The sequence below is a fragment of the Penicillium samsonianum genome, assembly GCF_028829775.1.
Source record: "Penicillium samsonianum strain IBT 33392 chromosome Unknown utg000003l_segment0_segment0, whole genome shotgun sequence".
NCBI lineage: Eukaryota > Fungi > Ascomycota > Eurotiomycetes > Eurotiales > Aspergillaceae > Penicillium > Penicillium samsonianum.
The window spans coordinates 8,162,655-8,190,428 of record NW_026643261.1 but is presented as its reverse complement, the minus strand read 5'-3'; the positions used below and the strand labels follow the sequence as shown (position 1 = coordinate 8,190,428).

At 46.6% G+C, this 27,774-nt stretch overlaps 9 protein-coding genes across 9 annotated transcripts; 7 read left to right on the top strand and 2 right to left on the bottom strand.

The window, feature by feature from the left end:
• Nucleotides 1-1,109: 1,109 nt before the first annotated feature.
• N7471_006789 (nacht and wd domain protein) lies at nucleotides 1,110-5,226 on the top strand (the record flags this gene model as incomplete). Its single annotated transcript, XM_057279508.1, has 3 exons — nucleotides 1,110-2,020; nucleotides 2,734-2,756; nucleotides 2,807-5,226. The coding sequence occupies 3 exons, from the start codon at nucleotides 1,110-1,112 to the stop codon at nucleotides 5,224-5,226; spliced, it is 3,354 nt and encodes a 1,117-aa protein (XP_057139118.1).
• A 2,005-nt stretch (nucleotides 5,227-7,231) lies between these two features.
• Nucleotides 7,232-7,996, top strand: N7471_006788 (fungal specific transcription factor domain-containing protein; the record flags this gene model as incomplete). Its single annotated transcript, XM_057279507.1, has 1 exon — nucleotides 7,232-7,996. The coding sequence occupies one exon, from the start codon at nucleotides 7,232-7,234 to the stop codon at nucleotides 7,994-7,996; it is 765 nt and encodes a 254-aa protein (XP_057139117.1).
• Nucleotides 7,997-8,371: 375 nt separating this feature from the next.
• N7471_006787 (uncharacterized protein) lies at nucleotides 8,372-8,717 on the top strand (the record flags this gene model as incomplete). Its single annotated transcript, XM_057279506.1, has 2 exons — nucleotides 8,372-8,551; nucleotides 8,601-8,717. The coding sequence occupies 2 exons, from the start codon at nucleotides 8,372-8,374 to the stop codon at nucleotides 8,715-8,717; spliced, it is 297 nt and encodes a 98-aa protein (XP_057139116.1).
• A 619-nt stretch (nucleotides 8,718-9,336) lies between these two features.
• Nucleotides 9,337-10,444, top strand: N7471_006786 (zinc-dependent alcohol dehydrogenase family protein; the record flags this gene model as incomplete). Its single annotated transcript, XM_057279505.1, has 2 exons — nucleotides 9,337-9,847; nucleotides 9,918-10,444. The coding sequence occupies 2 exons, from the start codon at nucleotides 9,337-9,339 to the stop codon at nucleotides 10,442-10,444; spliced, it is 1,038 nt and encodes a 345-aa protein (XP_057139115.1).
• A 1,428-nt stretch (nucleotides 10,445-11,872) lies between these two features.
• On the top strand, nucleotides 11,873-14,421 carry N7471_006785 (ankyrin repeat domain-containing protein 44). Its single transcript, XM_057279504.1, has 2 exons — nucleotides 11,873-12,467; nucleotides 12,527-14,421. Exons 1-2 carry the CDS (start codon nucleotides 12,051-12,053, stop codon nucleotides 14,258-14,260), a joined length of 2,151 nt encoding a protein of 716 aa, XP_057139114.1. The 5' UTR covers nucleotides 11,873-12,050; the 3' UTR covers nucleotides 14,261-14,421.
• Nucleotides 14,422-19,527: 5,106 nt separating this feature from the next.
• On the top strand, nucleotides 19,528-20,652 carry N7471_006784 (agmatine deiminase family protein; the record flags this gene model as incomplete). The annotated part of the gene is made up of 1 exon (XM_057279503.1): nucleotides 19,528-20,652. One exon carries the CDS (start codon nucleotides 19,528-19,530, stop codon nucleotides 20,650-20,652), a length of 1,125 nt encoding a protein of 374 aa, XP_057139113.1.
• A 2,220-nt stretch (nucleotides 20,653-22,872) lies between these two features.
• Nucleotides 22,873-24,192, bottom strand: N7471_006783 (MBL fold metallo-hydrolase; the record flags this gene model as incomplete). Its single annotated transcript, XM_057279502.1, has 5 exons — nucleotides 22,873-23,244; nucleotides 23,317-23,463; nucleotides 23,515-23,950; nucleotides 24,019-24,101; nucleotides 24,124-24,192. The coding sequence occupies 5 exons, from the start codon at nucleotides 24,190-24,192 to the stop codon at nucleotides 22,873-22,875; spliced, it is 1,107 nt and encodes a 368-aa protein (XP_057139112.1).
• A 1,034-nt stretch (nucleotides 24,193-25,226) lies between these two features.
• N7471_006782 (uncharacterized protein) lies at nucleotides 25,227-26,465 on the top strand (the record flags this gene model as incomplete). Its single annotated transcript, XM_057279501.1, has 3 exons — nucleotides 25,227-25,735; nucleotides 25,789-26,044; nucleotides 26,109-26,465. The coding sequence occupies 3 exons, from the start codon at nucleotides 25,227-25,229 to the stop codon at nucleotides 26,463-26,465; spliced, it is 1,122 nt and encodes a 373-aa protein (XP_057139111.1).
• Nucleotides 26,466-26,858: 393 nt separating this feature from the next.
• Nucleotides 26,859-27,747, bottom strand: N7471_006781 (uncharacterized protein; the record flags this gene model as incomplete). Its single annotated transcript, XM_057279500.1, has 3 exons — nucleotides 26,859-27,003; nucleotides 27,056-27,226; nucleotides 27,293-27,747. 3 exons carry the CDS (start codon nucleotides 27,745-27,747, stop codon nucleotides 26,859-26,861), a joined length of 771 nt encoding a protein of 256 aa, XP_057139110.1.
• Between the last annotated feature and the right edge of the window lie 27 nt (nucleotides 27,748-27,774).

Below are 27,774 nucleotides of genomic sequence, written 5' to 3'. Positions count from 1 at the left end.
CACCAACAAGTCAAAAATGGGGGTCTACAGCCTTAACTCGATAACAATAGTTTATAGGGTACCCCACCGACGGACGACCCCGGGCCGCCTGGAGGAACTAATAATGTTCATGTCTATGGCTGTGATGCTTTATCGCTGACTGGCATTCTGACTGATGTCCAATTTATAGTGTGGGCCTCGTATCTCTATTATTCCAAGCCGCGTTATCCAACTGCCCTCTTGGTCAACCTTGCTGCGTCCGTCTTGGCTATCGTTCTGGCGACTGTAGCACGTATCTATATACGGCGCCAGAATGATAAGCTCGACCGAGGCTTAGAGACGGGGCAAACAGGCCCAACTCCACCCCAAATTGCTGCCGGGTTCCGTTACGTGATCTAGAATTTGACATGATATTCGACATATCAGGGTTTACTTTTGTGAACACTGGCGCCTTACTAGGCTTTGATTCTCTCAATTGGCGTCCACGGCAGCTTGATTACCATGGTGGGTTCAGGTCTCTTGATTTAACTTAGCATAGGGTAGACGAAAATACTGTATCGAAACTAGAATTCAGGTGACGCGCCGAGACACCTTAAAAGGCCCTGAATCTATGGTTCTCTTGTCAATTGCGTGTTTCAGTTTACAACATCAATGGACGACATGATCAACTATCGAAACACTTAGAAAAAAATCGAGGCAAGAAGGCAATGGTATTAGAATGATATTCCTGACACAAAGGCTGGACGGGAACTCCCATCGGTAACAATCTAAAGTGGGGAGATCAATCCGTCATTACTATATCAACTTTTAAAGACCCACGTGAAAATATAGATCATCTAATAGGTAAGCATCCCCCTGGAGTCGCACAGGACGCGGCTGAGAATCAGCCTTCGTCGCGGGACCCTTGCACTGACCCCTCAGCTGATCCATATTCTAATATCATTGGACGTAAATGCGTATCGCCCCGCCTGATCAAAACACGTCTACATGCCCAACACCCCCAAAGGGCGGTGTGGGGAAGAGGAATTTCCCCAGCGCTACGAAAATAGTGAAAACCTGACATTCGGACATACAAGCTTAACCTATGATCCAAAGCCATTCTCCTTGAAAGCCCCTTTCAGCTATTCGAGATGCTGAACGAACTGGACCCAAACATTTACACGGTCGTTTGGATAGCACCGCTCGAGATTGAGGCCCAGGCTGCGCTCCATATGTTGGACCATCACCACCACGGCCGGTTCTCGTTGGATCGGGGGGACGACTATGTGTTTCGTGCTGGTGATTTGGGTGGTCATAACATCATCATTGCTACCCTACCGGCGGGTCAAGAGTATGGCACCGGGTCCGCAGCTGCACTTGCCAGTCAAGTCAAAAAGTTCTTTCCGAACCTTTGGTTTGGCTTACTCGTTGGTGTAGCTGCGGGTCTTCCGAACCTCTCACGACAACCGCCTCGGGATATCCGACTGGGTGATGTTCTTGTGGGCCTTCCCGAGGGCAACAGCGCCGGTCTCATAGCGTACGACTTGGGCAAAGAAACAGGAGACAATGGGTTCCAACTGTTGCACTACGGACATGTGCTGGCGAATACTGAAACTGTTGTCCGATCAGCGATTCAGAATATCAAACTTATGGCTCCTCGTGATCTCGACTCATTCCTTCCTCATTACAAAAATATTCAGGATAAGCATCATGCCAACGGGGCATTCGACGACCCGGGACAGGATCATGACCACCTATACGAAACAGACGATACAGGAGCTACACATCTTATCCAGCGAGAACCAAGACCTGACTCGGCGAGAACCCGAGTGTGGTATGGACCGATTGGGTCCGGGGAGAAGCTTATGAAGAACAGTCAGAAACGGAACGAGCTGAGAGACAAATATGGTATTATTGGACTGGAAATGGAGGCCGCTGGTACAATGAATCGAATTCCAGTTGGAGTAGTTCGAGGAGTATGTGACTACGGGGACGAACATAAAAACAAAGAGTGGCAACCATATGCAGCAGCAATGGCGGCTGCCTATGCCAAAGCAGTGCTGTATGAGATTAGACCCAGGACGTCCATACTTGGATCTTCGAAATGTGGTTAGTATAGAATATATTTTATTCACCTCCTCTAAAAGCTCCCACTACAAAGAATAAACTGTTTACCCTGTAAACGAAAGAATTCATGCTGACTATTTCAGACAAAAGGGCAGAAACTCCTTTCCAAGGGATCCGGTCCGAGGTACCCATCCTCACAACATTTCTCGGGAGAAAAGAGGAATTGTCTAAAATGCAGCAATGCTTTAGCTCTGACTTGAGCACAGAACGCCTCGTTATCTGGGGCCTTGGTGGGTCTGGGAAAACACAGCTCGCCGCCCACTATATCAATACCAACAAACAGTCCTATCAGTCTGTCTTGTGGATTGACAGCTCATCTTCTGCTTTAATCCATCAGTCGTTTGAGAGGTTTTCATCTCAACTTCCAGGGTACAGCCAAGGCAGGCCAGCTGTCGAACAAGTGATTGAATGGTTGGAAAGAAAAACGAACCGTTCTTGGATTATGGCTTTTGATGGTGTTCCAGGAGCTCACGATGTCCATGACCCTGAGGATTTCGATATAAGAAAATACTTACCTGTCTGTCAGCATGGCAATATTTTACTGGTGACCACTGCATCTGATCTGCACATGCGCTTAGACTTCCCTGATATCCATTTGGAGGGGGTAGATCAACTTACAGGATCGAAAATCTTGCTAAGATGCGCTAGGATTAACGCACCCGATGATTCTGGTATGTGTTCAAAGCAGATTCTTCTCGTTTTGGTTTTTAACACTTTTTAGCAAAGGTGATAGCGCAGTCAATTTGTCGTAAGTTGGGTGGTCTGCCGCTTGCTCTCGAACAAGCTGGCACATTTCTATCATACGGCATTATCCGGATCAACGATTTCAATCAATATTTCCAAGAACGCTTTTCCGACAAAGCACTCAAAACTCCTATGCAGAAATACGTGGGATCTTATGAGAAAGGTCGGACACTGTGGGCGGTATTCGAAATGTCATATGATGGCCTTAGCCAAAGAAATCCACACGCGATCAAGCTACTTCATCTTGCCGCATTTTTTACTACAGGGTCTACGCGGTTCGTTTTTGGTGTTGAATCTGGATTCGAGGATTCTTTTGACTCCACTCTCGAGTCGCCGTTCTTTCCACCAGAGATAGGTGAGACGCAATCATTTGGCCTTCTCCGTTGGCTGAAAGAATTGCGTTCTGAAATTGAACAATTTGGAATTGCCATTCATGAGCTTGAGACATCTGGATTTGTCAAATTGTCTCGCAGTTTACACGATACTTCTATCGAGAGCTGTGCGATGCATGCTCTGGTCCGCGCCTTTATTCGCTCAAAGGCATCAGAAGACGACATTCGCGACAGCCTAGCTACCGCCGTTCTACTCAGCGGACAATACCTACAGTATGGGACAGAAAGCTTCCAGTTGACAGGGTTGTGGAAGCACGCTGGGGAACTTCACAATCTGCTCAAGATGCTTATTTCGTCAGTTTCCAGATCATTTTTCCAAGACCCAGATGGCAAATACTTTGCACTCCTCGGTGCCGTGGCGCCAATATACGCCCATACCTGCCGTTTACTGGGAAATCTACACGAGGCCAAACAGCTTTGGGATATTGCGCTCAAGTACAGGTTGGTTTCCAACACACAGTGGCCGAGTATTGAGTTGCACATGGATGAGATCCTCGAGGCTGCAAAAATTGATGTGAAACTTGGAGACTTCGAGAGTGGGATAACCAGATACGAGATGGTACTCGCTCATTGTGATCGTATCTTTCCGGACAACGATGCAATAGCCATTCAATCTGCTGCCTCAATCCGCGAGGCTCGGGAAAGTTCTCACAAACGTCAAAAAGACCTCGGGCGCGCTATCGTCGCACAGAGACTCGCGAAACGACGCCCCAATGATCTGACATCACCCAATGCATCTTCATCTCTCCCCCGACGGACGGAGACAGGAGACATTGCTTTTACAAACGATCAAGAAAGAACAGCACTAGATGAAGCCTCAGACCAATGGCACAGTAACTCTGGAGATCTGCCTACGGAAAACGATGGATTCATATACCGTGCAAGTCCCGAACACCGTGAACTACTACACCTAGTCTCACAGCGCGGAGATATGGTAGAAATAGACGGAGTTTCTTTCTTACTAGCACACGGTGCCATTAACTACCAAGACATCAAAGGTGATACGGCCTTAGTCTGCGCCGCTCGACATGGACATGAAATGCTTGCGCGGTCTTTACTCCAACATGGCCCCAATCTGGATCTTCAAAACAAGACTGGCCAGACGGCTTTGAATTGCGCTATAATTGGAAACTTTGAAGCCATGGTCATTTTGTTCCTGGGATTCAGCCCAAAGCTCGAGCTGCAAGATCATACCGGGGCCACGGCTTTGATATGCGCAGCTCGCAATGGTAACGATGGCATAGTGCGCGCATTAGTGGCCAGTGGTGCTGACTTGAATGGACAAGATAATATGGGGAACACGGCTTTGATATGGGCAGCTTCGAGACCGTGCTATGATGTAGTGCGCACATTGTTAGACAGTGGTCCTGACTTAAATGCGCAAGATCATATCGGGGATACGGCTTTGATATGCGCAGCTCTCAATGGGTACGATGGTATAGTGCGTGCATTATTGGCCAGCGGTCCTAACTTGAATTTGCAAAATCATGACGGGGATACAGCTTTGATATGCGCAGCTCGCAATGGGTGCGATGGTATAGTGCGCGCATTGTTAGACAGTGGTCCTGACTTAAATGTGCAAGATCATATCGGGGATACGGCTTTGATATGGGCAGCTCGCCGTGGGAACGATGATACAGTGCGCGCATTATTAGACAGTGGTTCTGACTTGAATGTACAAGATAATAGGGGGGCCACGGCTTTGATATGCGCAGCTCTCACTGGGTACGATGGTATAGTGCGTGCATTATTGGCCAGTGGTCCTAACTTGAATGTGCAAAATCATGACGGGAATACAGCTTTGATATGCGCAGCTCGCAATGGGTACGATGATATAGTGCGTGCATTATTGGCCAGTGGTCCTGACTTGAATCTTCAAGACAAACATGGCAGAACGGCTCTAGTCTGGGCAATTCGAAATAAGCATGGTCGCATATTGTCTATGCTGACCGCTCAGAAGCTAGTGGTCACTCGAAGGCGACAGAGAGACCCCGCAAACAGATGAACGAGGTCTGGAAGCGCCAGAGGAAAGTGGAGGGTGATGACGGTGATGATGATTGTATTATCTGAAGGGGGTTAAGTACTGGACCCGTGTAAATCTTAGCCAGATGCTAATCTAAATCTGATATCATGTGCATTCTACCACCAGTACCCTTACCGACATCCATGGATATGTAAGTGCGTCTCCTTCCACGGATATAAGTATATATGCTCTGCTATTGAGCCAATGCGAGTGATTTGGATTATCTGGTTTAAAAGGTTTAAAAATATTCCTTTTTTTTCTCATACCTTCACTACGATGTACGATTTGAACTTGTTTGTATCCTCAAGAATTTCTGATAGGAATCAAATACTCATTTAGTAAGGCAGCATATGTTTTTCTGCCACTCAGCTAGCAAAGAGATGGGGAATCTCACAGAACTGATATCTTCATAGTAAAATTTGTAGATCTTGGCATTCCCGATAGCCAACACAAATAGTGCAAACAGTGCAAACAGCCAGGTGATTCGCAGTGATTGAACATGACGACCCCAGCGGCCTTGATCAATTCCCTGAAGATATAGTGCAGACCTGGCCAGTATTCGACTCCTCCAGTATTGGATGCGTGGTCCGAGTCGAAGCTTTGTATTCCGTCGCGTGGTCCTTTCCTGGGCCATTTTGTCAGCAATCCGCCACATGATGAAGACCGCGTCCTAGCACCCGCGCTACTCGCGGCTCATCTACGCCTTAAGGATCAGCCACACATTCGATCTTCCATGGCGGTACTCTCCAATAGTATTTCCATCATAAAAGCTCCGCAGGTTTCCTGCCCTCGTTGATGCAACGGCTCGGTACCACAATGGGCAGACCACGCTCTCTTGTCCCGCCGTGCAGGTTCTGTAAAAAGCAGTTCAAGAGACAAGAACATCTGCGGCGACATGAGCGTACCCGTAAGAGAGATCAAATTCCGAAATAAAACACCCCTGTCCATTTACTGACCTTTTTGGAGACACAAACGAGAAGCCTTTCGTATGTGAATGTCGTGGAAGACACGACAGTAAGCATGACTTTTGACGAAATGATAACTATGCTGATCGTCTTTAAGAGATATGTTGACGCGCCATCTACGAATCTCCCACAATGACAGCCTCGAGTATTCCGATGTGGCTGTTGACGACCCATCCTCGGTAGCCGAGGGGGATGGTGAATCTCGCAACTCTTTCGGTACTCACGAGCTTGATGGCTCTCAGGGACTCGGCTCCACGATTACTGAGGCCAGACTCTCTTTATCCCCACATGTCCATGCTTGCGACGAGCCGGGCATTCAAATAGCCCAATTGGTTTCCCCCTTGGAGCAGATCTCACGGGAATCGCGACGGAAAAACCCGCCAACCAAACATTTCCGTGGAATGAAAATGATGATTTAGACTTTCTTTGGAACGACTCACGTCCATTTTCGGAGGTTCTACCTGCCAGCTTTTTCGACACGAACCTCTCTTTAGTTGATATTTCCCAGCAATATCAAGCTCCTCGCCTGGAGGAGGAGCAAAGCTCTGAGCGAATAGGGCAAGGACAACAATATACCGATATTTCTCTAGGTATAAACAAAACACACAATTTACCAGCTTCAGCCCGACCATCTTTGCCTGAACCGCGACATATTTTCACGGAACCAAACGAGAATCACGTCACCGCTGCTGAGGAAGAGGGAGATCCATCGCAAAACCCTCAATTGAAAGGGAATTTTGCTCCTTCAATTTCCCCTTGGAAACTGACGCCTTCGGACTACGCAGCCCTTTCCAATGAGATCAAACAGCTCGCTCTTATTCTTCCCTCATATTTTTCGTTGCCTTCTCGTCATACTCTATCTCGTTTCCTAGAAGGATTCTTTCGCGGTTATCATGACCACATGCCATTCCTCCATACCCCCTGCTTCTCTGCTCTATCGCTTGGCACAGAGCTCATTTTATCACTGGCGGCGGTCGGAGCTTTCTATCGCTTTGAGCATGCGAAAGGGTACATGATATACCATGCCCCACGCACTTATCAGCTGGCGTCTCGATCAGCGCAACGGCCTGGTGATTTCGAATCTGGCAAAGGCTTCCCCTGGCTATACTGGCCCTTCGAATGTGCGAGGTCATCCGCAGAGCTCCCCTACTCGCAATGAACACCAAGGTGCTTATTGTGGCTCATCCAGGAAAACTCCGATCTTGCGTTTGCTCCAGGGACTTATAGTGTTGATGACTTTGGCATCATGGGGCCATCGCGCTGCGGCGGGGGACTCACTCGCGATGTCCGGCCAAGTTGCTATGTTAGTCCGTGAAATTGGTATCGCTACGCCTGACGAACGCCATGAGACATCTTCTTGGGAAGAATGGGTGAAGCAAGAGGAGCGCCGTCGAACGCTATGGGTGGCATATGCTCAGTTCAACTTGCAATGTATAGCCTATAATGTCCTGCTGATGATATTGAACCAGGAAGTACTTTTGACCTTGCCAGCTTGCGGCGAAGAATGGAACGCACCTAACCCCCAAAAGTGGAGGCAGATGCGAAGTCTTCATACGCCCGATTCCAGAAATTTCCAGCAAGCGTTGGGACAACTTCTCCAGGGCCATCAAATCCACGAACCAGAGGCAGTTTCTGCCTTCGCGAATTATGTACTCATCCACGGCTTATTCCAAGAGATATTCTTCGCTCGCAGCACAACTTCTCTGGTAGAACAATCTACCGGGTCTCTTCCAATGAGCTTTATGCAGGCAATGGAATCGGCATTGCGAGCGTGGCAGAATTCCTGAGAGGCAACCTATGAATCAACCATTGATCCCTTATCGCCCAGAGGTCGCATGGGATTCAACGCAACCGCCCTTGTGCGCTTGGCATATATTCGTCTCAATGCCAATACAGGACCGCACCGTCAACTGAGCACTCGGAATCCTGCGGAAATTGCCCGTGCGCTTATTGATGACCGACATACTGTCAGTAAACGCTCTCCCTTTCTTGACCGTGCGGCTCTACAATGCATCCACGCTCTGAGTATTCCGGTCCGGTCGGGCATACAGTTTATAGCACGCACTCAAATGCTGAACTGGAGCATGCAGCATTCGCTTTGCAACTTTGAATGTGCATTTCTTCTCAACCATTGGCTCCAGGAGATTGCTTGATCTATTGAGATGTTCGGCGTTCAAACGCTACGGGACGATGAGCGCAAGCTTCTCAGCATGATTTATACTGTTGTCAGAGAGGCAGATCTTACAGAGCTTTCAGATTGGGCAGACGATAATGCAGATGCAGTACGCCGTCTAGCAGCATGTACCGCCCGACTGTGGGCCGAAACATTTAGAGGGTTTCATGTATTTGATGTTTCTCAGGTGATAGGTGAGAGTGTTACAATTATCGCAGATATCCTGGATTCTCCGGTGGCGTCTTCGACCTGATCTCGGGGATACAATGATTCACCCTCACAATTTTGACAACTTCAAGCTCTTTGGCTTACGCAGCAGACCAACCAATGCGTAGGAAGTCTACTCATTTCTCTCGCAATTCTGCTCGCAATTCTCTGCTCAATTCTACGCAAGTCTAGCCTTTTCAAAACCAACCTCAGCTACTCTACCAAATTCTGTTCCAGCAATTACGTGTAGACTCAACCCCCGGATCTAAATAGTGAATCTAGTTAGCCCAATAACACTATCAAGATCTCTGGAAGGCTGTATAGAACGAGAAGGTGGAATAACATGGGTTCTGGGGTAATTACTCCATATATGCCCCATATCTACTCCATTCGGCATAGGACTAGTTCAGTGGACTGGTAATGGATTTTGCTCCATTGTTTCCATAATTTGCTATCCTCCCCCTTGACCAGTGGATAGATAATCCAACGAAAATTCATATGTAAGCAGATCTGTAATCCTTGGGGTAGAAAAACGCGATGTGGTTCGGATGAGGTAGAAACAGATAGGAACGTAATTATAGAAACAGGATGATGTCATAGATTATTAAATGCACCTTCTTCTTACCTTTTTAAGACATATATGTAGGGAAGAGAATGGTTAAATAGACCCTGTGCTCCTGCTGCAAATTTGCCTTCTTCACTTCAATCCCCAAACGTCAGAATTCATTCTTAAATTCCCTACTCAAGATGTCTTCCCATACCGTTCTTCGCCACACTACTCGCGATTCTTGGAAAAACATCCAACAATTCGATGAACCTCGTCCCACTGTTGGAAAGCATGAAGTCCTTATCAAAGTCCGTAGCGTTTCTCTCAACTACAGAGACATTGCTATCGCCATTGGCAAGTACCCATTTCCCGTGAAGGACAATGTCGTTCCGGGATCCGATGCCTCGGGCGATATCGTCGAAGTTGGCGAAGGTGTCAATGGACTTGCGCAAGGTGACAAAGTCGTAGCTGCCTTCGATCCGGCAACTCTGTATGGACCTATGAAGTCCTGGTATACCGGTCTAGGCGGCCCTACCGATGGAGTTCTAAGGGAGTATATCACGATTCCGGCCCAAAGCGTGGTGAAAATCCCAGAGTCGTCTACTCTTAGCTATGCCCAGTGGGCTAGTGTCGTCTGTACTGGTGTGACCGCTTGGAATTCTCTCTATGGAAACATGCCATTGAAGCCCGGTCAGACGGTTCTGTTTCAGGGTAAATGCTATACCCCCCTAATCTTGCTTAAACTATCTTTGAGACAAAATGGCTAATGTTTGTTTCACAGGTACGGGAGGAGTGTCTATCACCGGCCTCGTGTTCGCTAAAGAAGCGGGTGCGACCACTATCATCACATCCTCTTCCGATGAGAAGTTGGCCTACGTGAAGGAGAAGTACGGAGTCGATCACGTTATTAACTACAAGAAAACGCCGGACTGGGCAGCTGAGGCTCAGAAGATCACCGGTGGCCAGGGTGTTGATTTCATTCTCGAGAACGGTGGTTCTCGTACGATCAAACAATCTCTGGAAGCCATCGCGTACGGCGGAATTATTTCTTGTATCGGAATCTTGTCTCTTGCCTCTCAAGACGAGATGCCTGATGTCGCCCTTCTTGCCTTGGGTAAAGGAGCGGTTGTTCGCGGTATCATGGTCGGGTCGAAGGAGATGCTAGAAGATGTGGTTCGCTTCATCGGCAACCGAAACCTGCAGATTCCGGTTGAAAAGGTTTTCAAATTTGGCCGTGATGAGTTTATCAAGGCCCTCGATTTCATGACAAGCGGGCAGCATATTGGAAAGGTCTGCATCGACTTTTAGGGGTGCATTCCTCATGCTGCAGCCATTTTGTCCGAAAAGTATTAATATACAGAGTTAGCCTTAACCTATGTACTTATCTAGCCATTGTATGTAACAGGTGCGGTATAAAAAATAAACTAAAAATAGTAGGTGGTGTTGGCGTTGAAGCACACGCATCGATTTATATATTTTATGCGGGTGACTACATCTTTCTCGCATTGAGTCCCGGACTTCCATTTGGGCTCGTGACAAATACCCTACTCGCACACTTTACATACACAATATTCCCTTGGTAGATTCAATAATTTAAACAACCGCATGTTAGCACCGGGTCGCATGCAGCATTTCTTGATGCCTGACAAGAACACCCTCTCTCTGCTGATGGAGCAGAGGTGAGGACTAAACATGAAGAGTATGAAGACGCGAGAAATTGTTAGGAACTTATCCATCACAAACATTACAACTAGAATATGAGGACCTGTGAAAATGACGCTGAAAATGACCTCTTGTGGCGCCAGAAACGGCCGTCTTTCCACCCGTAACTTTGGAGGGCGAGCCGGCGCTTCACCGCCTACCGTCTAGTACCATCACTATTTTGCACCCACCTAGCGCCGTTAGTCATCATCTTCCGGTGATGTTTGGCGCCCGTTCAACAGTCATTCCCTTAGATTCCACCTGCCACCAAAACGACGCCGAAAATGGCTCCCTTTTATAGTCCCGCCTAGGCGCCCTCGCTTTTCGTCTTGCCTAGCCGGGCGCCTATAAGATGCCTCTTCTCCTCCCTCTCTTATATTCTCCTAGTTCTCTCCTCATCCCTAACTAGTCTTCCGCACGACAACCCAGTCTGGGGCCCCAAATTGGGTTACAAACTATACAAACACGCTAATTATGTGTATAATTCTGCTGATTTTACAGGTTTATGACTGCCAAGACCCCTTTTTATGCAAAAACTGGATCGAACTGGGTCGAAACTGGGTTTTCTGGGGCCTCAGTCACTAGGTCCGGGTTGGGTCTGGGTTGGGTTTTGGGTCGAAGGTTCCGACCCAAAATGGGTTCTGCGGAAGCCTAGGTAAAACCATTAAATGGCTCAAGAGTAAATTAGAACTAGCTTCAGCATAGAATAGATGAACATTGCCGGTTTCTTTATTCTGGGATCAAAGCGTTTCTAATTTATGATTGGCTCGCATTTACTCCTTTCTCCACCTAGGAGTAGGGCCAGACCGACATATGGTATGGGGAGAAGATGTGCTTAGATTTAGTACAGCGGCGACCGTTATTGCCTTCATAGTTGGGGAACACAGAGATGCTCTTTCAAGACCCAATCACATGATGCGCGAAACCTAATATGGGTATTACGTAAATAACCAGTTTTGTACCTATCAGGTAATAATACCAGTATGAAAGATACAAGAGCCAAGAATAGAAGCCTGGAACTTCCAGGTTGTTCCTCGCAAACCCAGCAAACAAGGTACCTTCCGAACTGGCAATCTGCCAACAATTCTCTTTTGCATCTCGCATTTGCTTCACTGCTGAGAGCCTGGTTTTGCTTAGAGCAGTTAAGCATTCACAAAATTTGTTTGCGAATTTTCAGCACGTCCTGAGCAGTCACCTAGCTCTGATATTATACATGCGTCACTCAGCCAGAACTGTTCTTTGCCTGGTTGCCATCTGCCGGTTAGCTGAATCGGATACGGCAAGGTCAACTTCGATCATGGTGGATGATGACCCCTGCAAACTCCAATGTTGCAATAGAAATCTCGATGGCGTTGATAGCCTGTTACGCGCTGAAAGAGGGGTGTGCAGCCAACTGCCTATCTCCCCTGCCGACATTTTCGTGACGACTACTTCCAACCTCCCTGTAACCCGCCCTCAGCAGTACTCCAATACAGAACTTCTCCTTCAGGCAGCATTGGATGGAGATACTGAAGCAGTGCGGAGGTTATTTACTGCTGGAGCCGACCTTGCGTCATACAGACACCAAGCTAAATCTGTGGATGAAGAACCGAGAAAATTTCATATCCTTTACTCTCATACAGACTACGAAGTATCCAATCTTTTATATCGAATCCCCTCTGAAAATTGCTAATACGTTTGATATTTCAGAGAGACGCGCTCGAGGGCACAACTGCGCTCCACTTGGCAGCATACGGTGGACACATTGAAGTAGTAAAGTTCCTTATCCATGGTGGAGCGGATATCTATGCATTCGATTTCCCTGGGTTGACGGCTTTACACTGGGCTGCCTATAAAGGGCACAAAGACATAGTAGCTCTGCTGCTCGAGAATGGAGCCAATCCATCAAGCCTCCCCTACCATTTGATGGACACACTCCGCGATCCAACAGAAAAAGGGTCTATGGGCCTGACGGCGATGCTGGATCGCACTAATGACGATGGCTCTTTACTTTTTGGTAAAGTGCCGCCATTACATTGGGCAGTGGCTGGAGGCCATGACGATATAGTACGGCAGCTTTTGGACTGGGGAGCTGATCTTCATATGGAAGGCCTTGGAACACCGCATACTGCACTGGAAACAGCAGCTGATCGAGGGAATGAGGAGCTAATTAAATTGCTCATGAACACGGGCGCTCATGCTAGTCAAAGGGCATTGAATTTGGCAGTCTTGTCTGCGCATATGGAAGCTGCAAGAATTCTCCTGGACGCCGGGGTGAAGGCTTCTCTACCGGACACATTAGGGTTGCTGCCACTGAACAGGGCGGCTTCCCTGGGCCATGAGACCATTGTACGTCTCCTCCTCGAAGCCGGAGCAGATATACACTCGGTGGATGCCAGTGGAGAATCAGCACTACATCTAGCAGCTTCCGGAGGTCATGACTCTGTCGTGCAGCTTCTTATCAATGCTAGAGCCAGTACAACGTCAACGGACGAAAGGGGCATGACACCATTACATCACGCGTCTCAAGGAGGGAATCTGAAAGCAGTCCAGTTCTTACTTGATCACAATATATCGGCATCTAATCCAGATTTTAACGAGCTTACCGCATTGCATAGCGCCGCACATTGCGGCAACGTGGAGGCATTTAGCGTACTTCTTGATGCCTTTGAGAACGCCGACGCACTGTCTACATCTGCACCAATGCCGATATTCCACTTGTCTTTTGGACAAGTAGTGGAAAGAAAACAAATTGTTCATACAGGTCCTGTTCTTCATCACGCTGCATATGGTGGAAGTCAACAAATTCTCTCGATGCTTCTGGCACGAGAGGTGGATATAACAGCAACAGATGATCATGGAATGACCGCCCTTCACTGGGCTGTCCAAGGTGGTAGGACAGCCGCAGCTGCAGCAACAATACAGCAACTACTTGACGCTGGAGCCGACGTGTTTGCATGTGACAAATGTGGAAGAACTGCACTTAACTGGGCATCTTTCCCACCCCGGTTCGATGAACTTCTTCGTCAGGCAGAAGGTGCTGCTATCGCTCCTGAAATTGCACCGGCTCACATGAAGAACTTGACACCACTCCATATAGCTGCCCGAGATGGACAATCAATAGAGATAGGTGATTTGATTTCCGAAGAAATCGATCCTTCTCTCCCTGATGGCACTGGAATGACCGCACTTCATTGGGCAGCGCGACGAGGACATGTAGCAGTGTTACAGCAACTCCTCGCAGCGGGAGCTGATATATTTGCGTTGGACAAATGTGGCAGGTCAGCAATCCAATGGGCAATCGAGGAAAGGGAGCATGGAGCGGTGTTATTGCTGGCAAAAGAGCAACTGGATTCTTGTCAGAAATCAGACGTTTCTTGCCCAACCGAGCTTGTATCTCTCCTCAGACGTTTTGTTGAGGAATCAGCCTTATTCCACGGATGAGGACTCCTGTCAAATACTATAATGACCGCGTACATCCAGGGATTATCCTGGTGGACTGGTCCACACTGTCATTGTATTACAATTAGTTATTCTGTTGAAGGGTATAAGTTCTCTTCCATCCAGGGGTTATTTCCAATCTCTAATCTCCAATTTTACACACATTACTATTTATTATAATGGTCACTTATACCTTCTATCGTGATACCTATATATCGGAAATGGCCTTCGGTGCTCTCCTGTTTTCCACCGACGTTATGAATACACCGCCGAAGGCATGAAACCCTTGGTTAGGATCCTCTTTATACATTGACCAAGCTTTCTTGATGGAAGCCTTTAGCTCGGCAAAGAACTCCTCAGTCGGGTTGAAATCCGGAGAGTAAGGGGGCAAGTATAGTAACTTCACTCCTACGTTAGAGCACAACTACTTAACTCGGTCCGAATGATGGGCATATACGTTATCTATAACAAGCACGGATTTTGGCTCCGGCTACCGCCTATAGAGCTGGAGAAGCTCCTCAATAAACGATTTAAAGAACGCAGCATCAGTTGAACCTTTGAAAATCCGAGACAAAATAATGCCTTCTTGAGTATATACTAGCAGTATCTGGTAGCGTTGGCCCCGATGAAACTAGATACTTAGATAGGTGTTACGCCGAGTAGTGACTCACTAGTCCGTCTATATCCCACTCGTTTATTATACCTGAATTCGTTACCAAAAATCAGATAATATAAACGAAACTCGGATAGTTTATAGTAGAAATCTCGTAGTTAAGGGTTCTGTTCTTTTGCTTTTTTTTAGGCTTTCTTTTTTGTCTAGCTAGCCTTAGAAAGAATACGTTTAACACTAGACGATAATAATAATACGGTAAACCTATCCTATAGAAATATAGCCATCTCTTCGATATATAGGCCGGGTTTTTTTAGCGAGGTGGTCAAAAAAGGCGTCTAGCATCATAGGAGTGATGCTTGGTGGTCGGCCGGCAGAGATTAGAGAGAGGACATTTGGTACTGCTGAATGACCGTATATTCTTGCGTATATTAGTGACAGAGCGCTTACTACACTTCGCCACCTTGGCGATTTGAGATATAGTTAGTTTGTTCCTACTTCGTATTATGTAGACAATGATCTTACACTGCCAGGGATCAAGGTTTCGTGCCATCTTGTGCTGGGTTGGGATGTTGGTGCTTCGGTTGGGACGCTCAAGTTGTAATAATGTCGGGCCCATAACATAGTTATCCACTTTTATGCCAGATTACCCAGGCATCTAGCCCAAGCCATCCTTGTACCTTGCTTTGTGGCTTGTAACCGTGCCAAGCGCCCAACCACCCATACTGGGGGTTGGTGCGCCCCACCAAAAGTCATTTTTTCACCAAACGTCAAATTTCTGTCATTTTATCAACTTCCTATACAATTTTATACCACAATACGATGTCAAATCAGACGAAAACCACCGAAGATCGAACCTAGGAAGCTCTCAATGCATTCCACCAAGCCACTAAGCCCAATATCGCTAAATTGGCGCGAGAATTTGACGTTCCATACCACATACTTAGGGCTAGGATACGCGGGCGCCAGTCTATTTCCGACCGTGCCAAAGCAACCAGATCATTAAATGAGATGCAAGAAAAAGCCCTAGTAAGCTGGATTCAAACCCTAGACAACTTCCATATATCGCAACCCCCAGATCTAGTTGAATAGGCCGCTAATCGGCTTCTAAAAATTGCTGGTTCCGATCGGGTTGTGGGCTATAACTGGGCATACCGCTTCATTGTAAGACTACCCTCTAGTCTCAATTATATTAACTAAAAACTAAAGGAAAAATCGAGAGTTGATTCCGAGGATTACGGCGCTTTATTTCTCTAGTTTAACTAGCTCGCTAAGGAAATGGAGCGGTATCAATTCCTTCTATATAAGATTTACAATTAGGACGAAACTGGCTACCGAATTAGCCAAGGCAAGCAACGTAAGGTTATTACCTCTCGTATAACCAGCGACATCGCTACCGGTGGTCAGTCAGAGTCAATTACCAGTATTGAGTGTATTGCTACTAATAGCTGGTTAATACTACCATAGTTTCTACCTAAGGGTAGTTTATATATAGAGGAGTGGTATGAAAATATTACTACCCCCGATTTTCGAATTAAACCTACGCCAAATGGTTGGGTTGACGATAAACCGGCACTTTAATAGCTCTTCTCTTTTTATAAAGCTACAATTGATCGGGTTAAAAAAGGGAGGCTAAGGCTTCTTTTAATAGATAACTATGGTTCTTATATAACCTTCGAATTCGTCAATTTTTACCGGGAAAAATTCATTTTCCCCTTTTATTTTTTACCCAGTACCACCCATCTCTACCAGCCACTAGATAGCTAAGCCTTTTAAAGCTTAAAACACCATTTCCGTACGGCAAATAACGAGATCGTTATATAGGGTGGAAGGGTAAGTAAGAAGCGGGATTTTTTCCAAGTCTCAATCCCACAAAGCAGATGCTACCAAGGCAAGAAATGGCAAATCGCTTCTTGGAACCAAGGGCTTAGTGCTCTCACCTATCTGCGCAAATAGGATGATGGTGAAAAGACAGGATGCTGATTCTAAGAAGTTGAAGCGCTTACAGACAAAGCATGCCAAGGAATTGGAAGCTCAGCGGCGAGCTCAGGAAGCAAGGGATTTAGTAGAAGCCGAGCATGAAGCTTCAATGGCGGCAAGAGATAGTATAGGTGGAAATTGGTATATAGATAGTTATGGTGGTTACATGTAAATAGTATTTTCATAGGTTGACAAAATGAAAATTTGACGTTTGGTGAAAAAATGACTTTTGGTGGGGCGCACCAATACCCGGCAGGTGTATTGGGCGCTTGGCACGGTTATACGATGTAGTTCTTCTCCTGCAGGAATAAGGACTCCCGCAAGGCCACACTCCAAGATACCCTGTCTTATCATGTCTTTCTACTGTCTTAAATCTTTCGCAAGTATTGAACGCGTTCAGTAAGAAGTTATCATTTGTTGGTTGAATATTTCCATCTCGTGCTTAGTCTCACCTAGTTTCACTTGAAGTCGTCGAGATGTTTAAAAGTGGACAAGCTGGGAGAGCCAATATGAATAGTATTTTGTTAATTGCCTACTCACTGTGACAGTTCAAACGCGGAAGGACTTGCCGTGTTCGCTTGCTACAAGTGAACTATTGGCAGGGATCTTCGTGTATCTGAAACTGTGATCGATCGCCTTGGCGTATCTTTGGCCTGATTAATAGATTATCGTTAACCTTACTGTCGATCCAAGGCCGGGAATTCTCTTGGTTCTGGACGGGCTGGGCAATGGGTCGACAGCTTCCTACAACTCCGTGGTGTTCACTCCGGATAACGGCCGCAATATATTTTTACCAAGATTTCCCTGCTGTCACTAAACTCTCTTTCTCATGTCCCAATTCGATTGAATTTGGTTAGATATACAAACCGACCGGTTATATCAGGTTCTTACCACGTAAAGAAGCGATGTCAATCTCAATAGCATTGTGCTTTCCTGTCGTGCCTGAAACTACCTTGTTGTTGCCTAGAGTGGCCTCCGCTTTCTAGAGACCCTTGCTGCCTATTGCAAGAGACTTCATGTACCGGCCCTCACGGGATATCGATCTGGGTCACAGATCCAAAATATGGGTTGGAGGCGATACATTTGTGGCTTTCTGACCTTGGTTCAATACTCACCACTAAATGGATCAGGAAGGTGGCTGTTTGACGCAAACGGCAACATCCGCCATGGCTCCTCGACTCGACCGATGAGGTAATAAGTGATATTTCGTTTTCAAAGATTTCAACTTCAGGAATATAATATCCCAGCCCTTAGCCCTTAAATATCGATCGGATAATTATGGTCAGCATAGTGACCGTATCACTCATCTCCGAGTTCCCTTGCACGACCGTGTCACCCATCAAATGCGGATGTGTCTAGATGCCAAGAAATGGAAAGCCGCGACTAAGCGTTTCCCCACCAGGCTAAGCGAACGTAATTACTCCCTCACACGATCGGCGTGTGGCTTGTGTGTGGCTAATGTTGGTGACGGGTGGGTCAGCGTCGTTTGATGACTGCGAAATGTGAGGGTGCAATAGGCAGGGCGAGGAGCCAAAGTTAGCTCCACTACGGTCCAATATTGGGCTGCCTTAGCCCACATGAACCACTTTGTAAGCTAATATATCAATAGTTACTTTCTTTACAGGCAATGCGGTTCCGTTTCGGCAGCTTCTGTCAAACTAAAAGATATTTCTGTGCAATAGTATTATTGATGGGGTATGGAAGTTAACCGATCTGGTTTACTATACAAAACGTGAGGGTAATTGGGTAGACGCGGAATTGGCCTGTTCTTCGTGCTAGATATCTATCGCTCGGTTCTTCACCACTGTCTAGACCATGAGCCGGTGGCTGTGGGGAGTACTAGAGAGATAGGGCTCTAGAAATGTATTTATGAAATTGATCATTACAAGATTGGGGAGGGGGGATTACAAGATGGGAGACACAGTATGACGAACTTTCCTCCCTTCACTTAGCCAGTTATGAGTGGACACTCATCCGGTAGCTCCTGCATTTCGATTTCTAAGGGATGAGAACTTATTCAGGCCATAAGGATCATTGTCTCCTCAGGAAATCTCGGACCTCCGACCTCGGCAAGAGTCTGCGGAGACGATGGAATGAACTTTCAACTGTTACTTCGATTCGCACAAAACTGTCCACGTCTTGTTACAGATGAAGCTTTTTCGTCACTAACTATATAGATTTTTGATTCTCACATGGTCGGATTTGATTGAATTTGGATTCGATAACGAAACCATGTGGCTGTATCAGTCCCTTGTTTTAAAGGCGCAAGTCTAACGGTAAGATGCGGGATCCACTGTCGCTGGGGCTTTGCTATCTATTACAAGGGCCTTCATAATAGAATTATGAAAGTGTGATTTCTGACGACTGTTACTAAATTTAACTATATAGTATCATAGAGAACCAACATGGAGTTTAGAAGGCGCTGAACCTTGCAGCTGGAATAGGGTTTGGCAGGCCGGGGGCTGTGGCGTTACATCGGCCACTTCTTGACCCTTGTTCACTTTAGGAAAAAAATAATCAAACATACCGCCGAAAAAAAACGACGGAAGAACCCTGCAAATACGCCATAGGCAGAAGCATTAATATATCACAGCCCTGACCGATGAGGTATAAAAGGATCGCAAAAGATTGGTTCACTTCCATCACAGGCCTTAAAAGAGAATAATCAGCAACCGCCTCTATGAGCCCGAAACTTTTCTTCGTTGCTCTCCTTCAGCTTCAGGCTTTTGTCGCATCCGCTATGTACCGCCCTGCGGAATGGGATCGGCATGATCAGATCATTATGGCTTGGCCATCAATCGAAAACGACGCCTACCTGGACAAAGGTGGCAGCCGTGATTTAGCTGCTGCTACCCGAGATATTTCAACAATCGCTGAGGCAGTCGCTGAATTTGAGCAAGTTACCCTGCTCGTCACCCCAGACCGCTTCAAGGAGGCAAAGAAACGGTTCAAGCACGACGCAGACGATATCATCATCCAGCCTGTTCATGATTACCCCAAACTTGATCTCTGGATGCGTGACATGGCACCAACCTTCGTTTTTGATGGATGCCACCTTTCTGGAGTTGATTACAACTTCAATGGGTGGGGTAGTAAATACCCGGTAAATGCTTCCAAATCCCTTGCGTCCCAGGTCTGCGACAATATGGATCTTCCTCGGATTTCAACCTGGCTTGTGACGGAAGGCGGCTCTCTTGAGGTCGATGGAGACGGTACTATTTTGATCACCGAGAGCTCGATCATCAACCAGAACCGGAACCTAGGAAAAGGCCGGAAACAGATCGAGGATGAGTTGCGGCGAACGCTTGGTGTCTCAAAGATCATCTGGCTTCCTGGTGTTAAGGGCGGTGACGTTACTGATGGCCATGTTGATGGTCTCGCGCGTTTCGTCGCGCCAGGAAAAGTCGTTATCAGCAAACCGAACATTCTTGACAACAGTCAATTCTCCACAGTATTCAAGGAAGCCCGTTCAATCCTCTCCAACGCGACGGACGCTCATGGCCGACGTCTTGAGGTTCTCGAAATGGTCGAGGCCGATTTGTACTCGCTAGGGTTGGACCGAGATACTTTGAAGGACATCGAAAGTGATGAGGAGGATTACCCTTCATTGAGCTACGTCAACTGGTTGCTTGTGAATGGTGGAGTCGTTTTCCCCCAGTTTGGGGACAAGAAGGCCGACGCCGCCGCCTTGAAGATCATCCGTGACTTATACAAGGATCGTCGGGTGATAACTGTGCGCCTCGATCAGTTGCCATTCTTAGGTGGGGGTATTCACTGCTCCACGCAGGAAGTACCTGCACCCTAAATGGTGCTAACAGCGATTGAACCGAGTTGCTGTCTCATAAAAGCCAAGACCTGGGTCTACGTTGGTATTGAAGGCATCTCTTTAGTTGCTCAAGCAACTGTATATGATTCTTGAGGTGCAGATTTTGTTGATGTATTTTACTTCTAGTTTCCTTGTGGGGAACAATTGTGCTTATTGTCATGCAACATGATAGATGGTTTTGATTAGAGGGATTGAATTTTCACTGCTTTTTAGCTCTTAAGATAGAAGTAAGATGCAATGTTACTAAGCACGAATTTGGTGATCCTCGCCCCTTCTCACCCCGGTGACACCCAACTATTGATTGGCCATACATAAGAATTAGATGAGCGAGATAATTGTCTTAGAGGCCCGCCTGAAAGCTTTTGCAACCTCCTTACCTCAAAAATTAAAGGGAGGCTGGCGTGTGATCACATGTAGATGTTGGCCCGATCCAAAGCCGATGGTAATCTCGACTCCTGAAACCGGCCTGTATTAATGCGATCATCATTTGCCGTCAATGAGGGGTCGATGTTATCACTATCGTAAAGACAACGAATTTAGGTAAATCGTCACCGTTAAATGTTAAGGAGTGCAGATTTTCAAAGACCGGTAGCTTCAGACTATCCTATTATAGGCCCGGAGGTTCATAACTACATTGACAGGCTACCGTACCGTAATGACCATTTGCTAGTGAAGAAGTGGAGATAGGCAGCTTGGTAATACGGAATCGACCCTTTTGAACTGACTATAAAGGAAGGACTAGCTCTGATCGAGATAGACTTCGGGTAGTGGTAATTATTAAGAAGATCCTACGGAGACTACGTAAATTCTGAGAAAGGGCTTTAGGCGAAATTTAGCATTTAATATAGCGAGGGTGATAGATATGAGAAGAATATTAGAATAAGGGACTTATAAAAAGGATGGAGATTAGGATAGGGAAAACTCCTAAACCATAGGCTTACTATATGACTGAAATTGTACTCTATTTAGTAGGCGAAGATCGAACGTAAGGTAAAATTCGCCCTTTAATTAGTAAAGAAGATCCCGACCAGCTTCTCTAATTCACACCCTTACGCGTAAGTTATAAGACCACGCTAGTTCTATAACGAGAAACTACGGATCGCCAAGAAAATCTCTCACCACCTGCTGGCGACGCCCTGATCTATCATAGTCGTACACTTGGTCTCATTTGCGAGGTGATTACGTGCCCCTAGGCGGAACTAAGCATTTGAGCTCTCGTGTATTAGCTGAAGACAGGCTAGACTGCGCGGTTTTCGCCATTAGCTGGTATTATCGGGATATTGCCCCCCTAAATATCTGTGCCGTATAAGAGAGGCAAGAGAAACTAACGATGACGATAATCGGGTGCTAATACGCTCAACTCCGTACGCCTATCTTATTTCGGCCCTCCGAGGGTATATTACACAGCCCCGGTGTCACAATTCTGCCTAAGACGATCTTTAGTGAGGCATTTATACCATTAGATAGGGGCGAGAGGGCGTAGCACCTGTAATCACTAGGCAACTAAGCCGCGATAAAACATAGCAGAAATAACGAGCATAGACCAGAGGGTAGGTCACACGGAAGAGGCAACAGAACAGACTCTGGCGAAAGAGTAGATTATCGAATCGAGGACCGATATATTAACAAGCTGAACGGGCAGAACAGCCAATGTTTGGAACTAGGAAACTTGATAGGTCAAGTGAACTCTCTCTTAGGACCGATGTATTACGTCGCTCAAGAACAAAATCTTCTAAAGCCCGGCCATTCTCCTAAAACGCCACCTACGTAGAGGCCAATTAATTTTGACCCATAAGCTGCAAAAGTGGAGGCAACCAGGACTCAGCCGCAGATTGCAACCAGAACAAAAAAAAGGGGGGGAAGCGTGTGGGGCAGGCGGGTGTTCCGGTTAGGTGGGCAAAATAGAGGGGATGGAGGGGAGAGTGAAAGAGAAATGGAGAACGAAGAGCGCGAGGTCGGGTCTTTTATATCGGGAGCATTAAAGGGAGGTTACGTGACAGCATATTAGGGCGCTAAACCCAGAAAGGCAAAACTAACCGCAAATGGTAATTCACAGGTCCGCCGTTTACAATATAACTGAAGAAAACTGGCACAAAGCTGTCTTCAGATCGAGTACTCAGTAGCTATGTAAGTCTTGCCAATTGTGTTTGTGAGACGGTGCGTGTGTCATTTGCAAAACACTGAAGGAACGCAGAGGCTTCATCTCGTGAGGACTGCTAGATCAGACAAGAAAGTCCACTTAACGGCCTCCTTGAGGTCATTATCTTGCCATTGGTTCAATTCCCCTTGTGGAAAAAGGAAAGACGCCTTTTGGAGTGCAGGCAAGATCCCGCCGTCATGAGCTATGATCACAAGCACATTTTCACAGGCATCAAGTTCCTGCACACCTTGCACACTCCACTCGCATTTCTCAATGTCGTGAGTGAACACACCAGCAGCCTTATATATTGGTGACCGTTCGATATCGGACTTTGTATTGATTTTTTCGGAGATGTTGCCGGGGCCGACGGTCGTCTGCTTTGAATGTACAGCTACATGTAAAGGAGTAAGATCTTTCGGAATAGGAGAAATCTTCGACGGGCGAAATTATCCGGGATGATGGGCACAATGCTAATGTCCGTCAGTGCCGGGGTTATAGTACACATAAACATCATCATCAACGCTCACCCCTCCCATTAAGATAAAGGAATCGGGTTTGACACGAGCAAGGCCACCTATGTGACCAGCCGCATGACCCGGAACATCAAGTAGATAGAAACTTCCATCTTCAAACCAATCAAAAGCTTTGAACTACCCGATAGAAATAGACGCTTGATCATTGTCGAAATCGAGTTCATTTACTCGACGCCCCTTCAAATCAGCCGATTTCACTGGCGAATTTGGATTATCCGGATACCCTGGGGTATATGCATCCGTGAACACCGGCCCGACGACTAATTCTGTGCTGCTCGGAAATTTGGATGGATCCCCAATATGATCAAAGTGATGATGAAACCAGAAGATGGATTTGATCTCGTTTAGTTCAATTCCATTCGCAATCAGTGTATCTGGCACGTCCTTGGGCACTGACAGTTTCCATCCCATGTTTGGATTATTTATACAATTCGCTATGACTGGGGCGAGATTTTGAATGTCCTTTCGAAGAGACAGATCAAATAGGACCCGACCTTTCGATGGGTGGGTTATTAGAAATGAATAAGAAGGGGTTCGAAGGCGCTCGTGGCCTTCTATATTCGGTAATAAGAAATGTCCTGCCAGAAGATCTAGACGAGCACCGCTGTAAAAAATTAGCTTGTTGCTTGTGGCTAAAACTTAGAATTTGAGAAATGTAGGGAGTCAATATACCAATCAATCAAGGAAACTGAGACAGTTTGCGTGGACACTGGAAACCCCAGAACGGGGTGAAGCTCTGCTACCATACTTCCGAACTGCAATGGTATTTATAGATACCTCAGGAAAATCAAAGACAAGAGATTGGCCGGGGATGGTGAAATCAATGAAAAGAAGGCTGAGGGACATTACGCATATATGATGCTTGAGTCAAAACTTTATAACACCTATCTCAAGTGCAATAGCTTATTACGTCACGTTATGAGTGATCTATGTCATGATATGCGTAGCAGGATCAGAACTAATGCTCCAGTTGCTATTAGTTTTGTTTTATCATCCCTTTATTTTGCGTAGAAGATGTGATCGCGTTTCTCGACAAGAGGCTTTGATATTGGAGTAGAAGTGACAAGGTTGGGATTGGAGTAGAAACCGAAGGATTCCGCTAGTAGTCAGCTGATGATTAGCACAGGCAGATATACCCATAAGTGAATGAAAGAGATCTTAAAGATTCTTACCCTTGCTTTAAGATGATTTTGCCCGATTCTAACCTTAACTCAATCATCATGTTCAGCCTTACGGCTTTTTGAGTATTTCTTTTCCCCATCTCTTGTGATCCCGATTCGTATTCCATTTCGCAATGGTTTATTATGGCCAATACACTCACTGGCTGGAGTATCGATGTTATAAACTGATCCGATTGAGCAATGACCTATAATATTTCAGAATTAATATTAGAAATTATTTGGCGTGTCTTTGTATACGGCTTTTCAGATATCTTGTCCTCGGGTTTCTAGGTAGATGGGAGAAAAAGAGGGAAAAAGCTTAATTTGTGAAAACGCCTGTTCTATCTATAATCTTTGATGAATGATATGATGCAGTTCCACGCCGTTTACGGCACTCTAAGAATTGTTAGCCAGATATTGGCACAGGACATGAAAGGAATAATCTTGACTTGATCACTTGCCTACATACATATAGATAATAGACAAGCAACTCTAAAAGGGAGCCCGGGGGGGGGGGGGGTCGGGGGCGCGCCTTAGGCAGCCACACACCTTACCTAGGTAGCAATAGCGGAAGAAGCTGGAGACCGGGTGTATTACAATTCACCTGGTCATTGTTCATTTGTTTACCCCAAAATTCTCTTCATAAACCACCCCACCATTTCTTGATTCTTCAACATCCATGTGTCCATTTTGTTTTTACTACACCCCCGTCTAATCAGCATGCCTGTCGACTTCTCCACGTTAAGGAATCGTGAGCGCCAACGGGCCGCAGCCTACTTACAATCCCGTAGTAAAGTCATTGCTGCTATCGACGAAATTTACAACCGTGTCGAAATCTACAGCTCCGCCCAGATCGACCCCGCCTCCTATAAGTTTTTGGGCATCAATTGTCAATCCCTTAAGCTAGACGACGATGGGAAACACCTTCACCCCCTAAATTCAGAGCCCTCCGCACATCCCTCCGCCCTAACTTTCTTTGAACCTCGAGGTGCCGCGTGGGTGGCCCCTGTTCGCGTTACCGACGCAAAACGCAAGGAAGAACTAAGACAAATCACCGACAAATGGGACAGCGCCAAAGATAATCCGCTAGTACAGAGGCTTCACTCCCAGGCCTTGTATGTCTTTTCGAGGTTGGAACGGATGTTCTTCCTATTCCGCCGAGAGTTCTACCCCGAAGGAGATGGTAGAGTGCCACCCAACCTCAGGCAAATGTCCAAATGGGTGAAGAGGTAATAGATCCACTCTTTACGATAGGCTTTGTATACTGACGTACGCTTTATAGTGGGACTATTGTACCGTCGGTTTTCGCTGATAAATTCTACTCAACTATTTGGGGATCGATGCGATGGTCGCCGGTTGCTGCTTTTGTGGCGAAGAAACCGCTGGATAATTTGGCAGCACCACCACATATTCTAATCATCATTATGATTGAAGAAGACCCCCGCGAAGGGCTGTTCCGGGGAGAGGTGATGATCCTTACCGCAGCTATGGTCACGCGTCTTAAGGGGGAAGAAAGTTTGGAATACAACACTATTCCAGTGAGTATAGATTGAAAATATCCTTCTATGGTTCAGAGGCTAATACATGTATATATAAATATAGGTCATGGCTATCACGATTTTCGGACGGATGAAAGCCCGCGTAATCGAAGCCCATTCCAGCCAGCAAGGGATAGTCATCAAGAAGACCCAGCTTTTTGATTTCTCGACCAACCAAGTCGCCAACAAGAATATGGACATTCTGCTTGGATTCATGGCCGGCGACCTAGTGGGTGATCCTAGAGAACCCACAGTTCCTACGAATACCCAAGAGGTTTGTACTACAGATGCAATGAACTCGGAGAAATATGCTGACCATAAATTAGAACTCACCAAATCCCGAGAAGGTGGACAAGGCGAAGGGGCGGAACCCTTCGAAAGATGTTCCGGAAAATACGCTCGCGGGTTGGGCCAGATATAGGTTCATACCATGCAGAGGGAGTTAGCAAATAGCCAAGATCCAACTTCAGTCTAAGTGTCCACTTCGGTCCTAGCCCACTCGGCAAGCGCCAAAGACACCGTCCTTATTCCTGAACCCAGATTTTAGTTGACGTATCAGTGAGTCTTTGCTTGAAGTTGATTTAGTTTTCTTAAAATTCCCGACCCTATCTACAATAAAGAAGATAGAGAGTGAATAATAAAATCTTGAGAGTTGATTTGCATTTAGTAAAGCAGATCGCAAGGATGGCATGGTACTGAAACGATATTCAGCGGGAGAGCGAAACAGTAGAAGACCAATCAATGACTGTTTCAAGCTAACGGCTTGACAATGAGTAAGGCCGCGAGAATAATCCGGCCGAATTCCTCCATATCCTCAGGGCAGTTCGTGCAAAACGGGCCAAATGTGTTCATGACAAGGAAGGCGTCGGTGCTGGTCCCATTCCTCCTCTTTGTAGCCCTCCTCGAATGGCACGAAAGTAATGAAGAGTTCGTGACGATCTTGCGAAATCAACATAAAGCTAGAAGAGAAGTGTCATTAGTTATTCAAGTTCTTTAAAGCGTCTCACTTACTGTCCGTTGAAGTGGGCTACCTGCCTATCGGAGTTCATCAACCAGCCCGCGACCTCGCAGGCCTCTTGGATAAGAGTCGTATCGCTATTCACAGTGCACATTCTCTTCTTCACTTCTTCAAATATGTTCATATGGTTTGCTCGTGCAGGCGCCTCATAGTAGACAAAGACCCTGGCCACCTGTCACTGCTCGGTAGTATATTATCCACAGTCTCCTGTCTGAACAAGTTGTAGATACCGGGCCCATTCTGTCGAAGCACTCAGGGTCACAGCAGCTGCGTCCAGGACTTGGGTGGTGAACCCAAACTGGGCACATTCCCCCGTAAATGAGTTAATAGGCATTCCTCGGGGCGAGCATGATCGGAGCATCACATATTGGGAGTTGGTGGGCTCTGAGGCGGATGCCACCCAGTCGGCAGGGATTGTGTGGATGCTTTTGTTTCTCAGGCCGGCTTTGCGGGCAACAAGGTCATTCCAATCTTCCTCATCTGCCGGGATAAAGATCTCATTAATTCTTCCGAGTTGCGCTGCGCAGCAGTTGGCTGTTTCCGGGCTTGATCCTGACCCGGGGCCATTTTTTTTAGTCCTCGCAAAGGTCCAATCGGAAGGCACACGAAAGGGATATTGGGGACGAGTGAGGTCTGGGACTAACGGAAACACCCTCACAATGAGAGTTACAATAGCTGGCCACATTTGGAATGCAGAAGAACTGATTTCGAG

Bases quoted from the DNA above. Each gene is read 5' to 3' on its own strand.
- N7471_006785 (XM_057279504.1), top strand. From the start codon at position 12,051: ATGCGTCACTCAGCCAGAACTGTTCTTTGCCTGGTTGCCATCTGCCGG. The intron at 12,468-12,526 runs GTATCCAATCTT...TTGATATTTCAG, and splicing joins ACTCTCATACAGACTACGAA to AGAGACGCGCTCGAGGGCAC.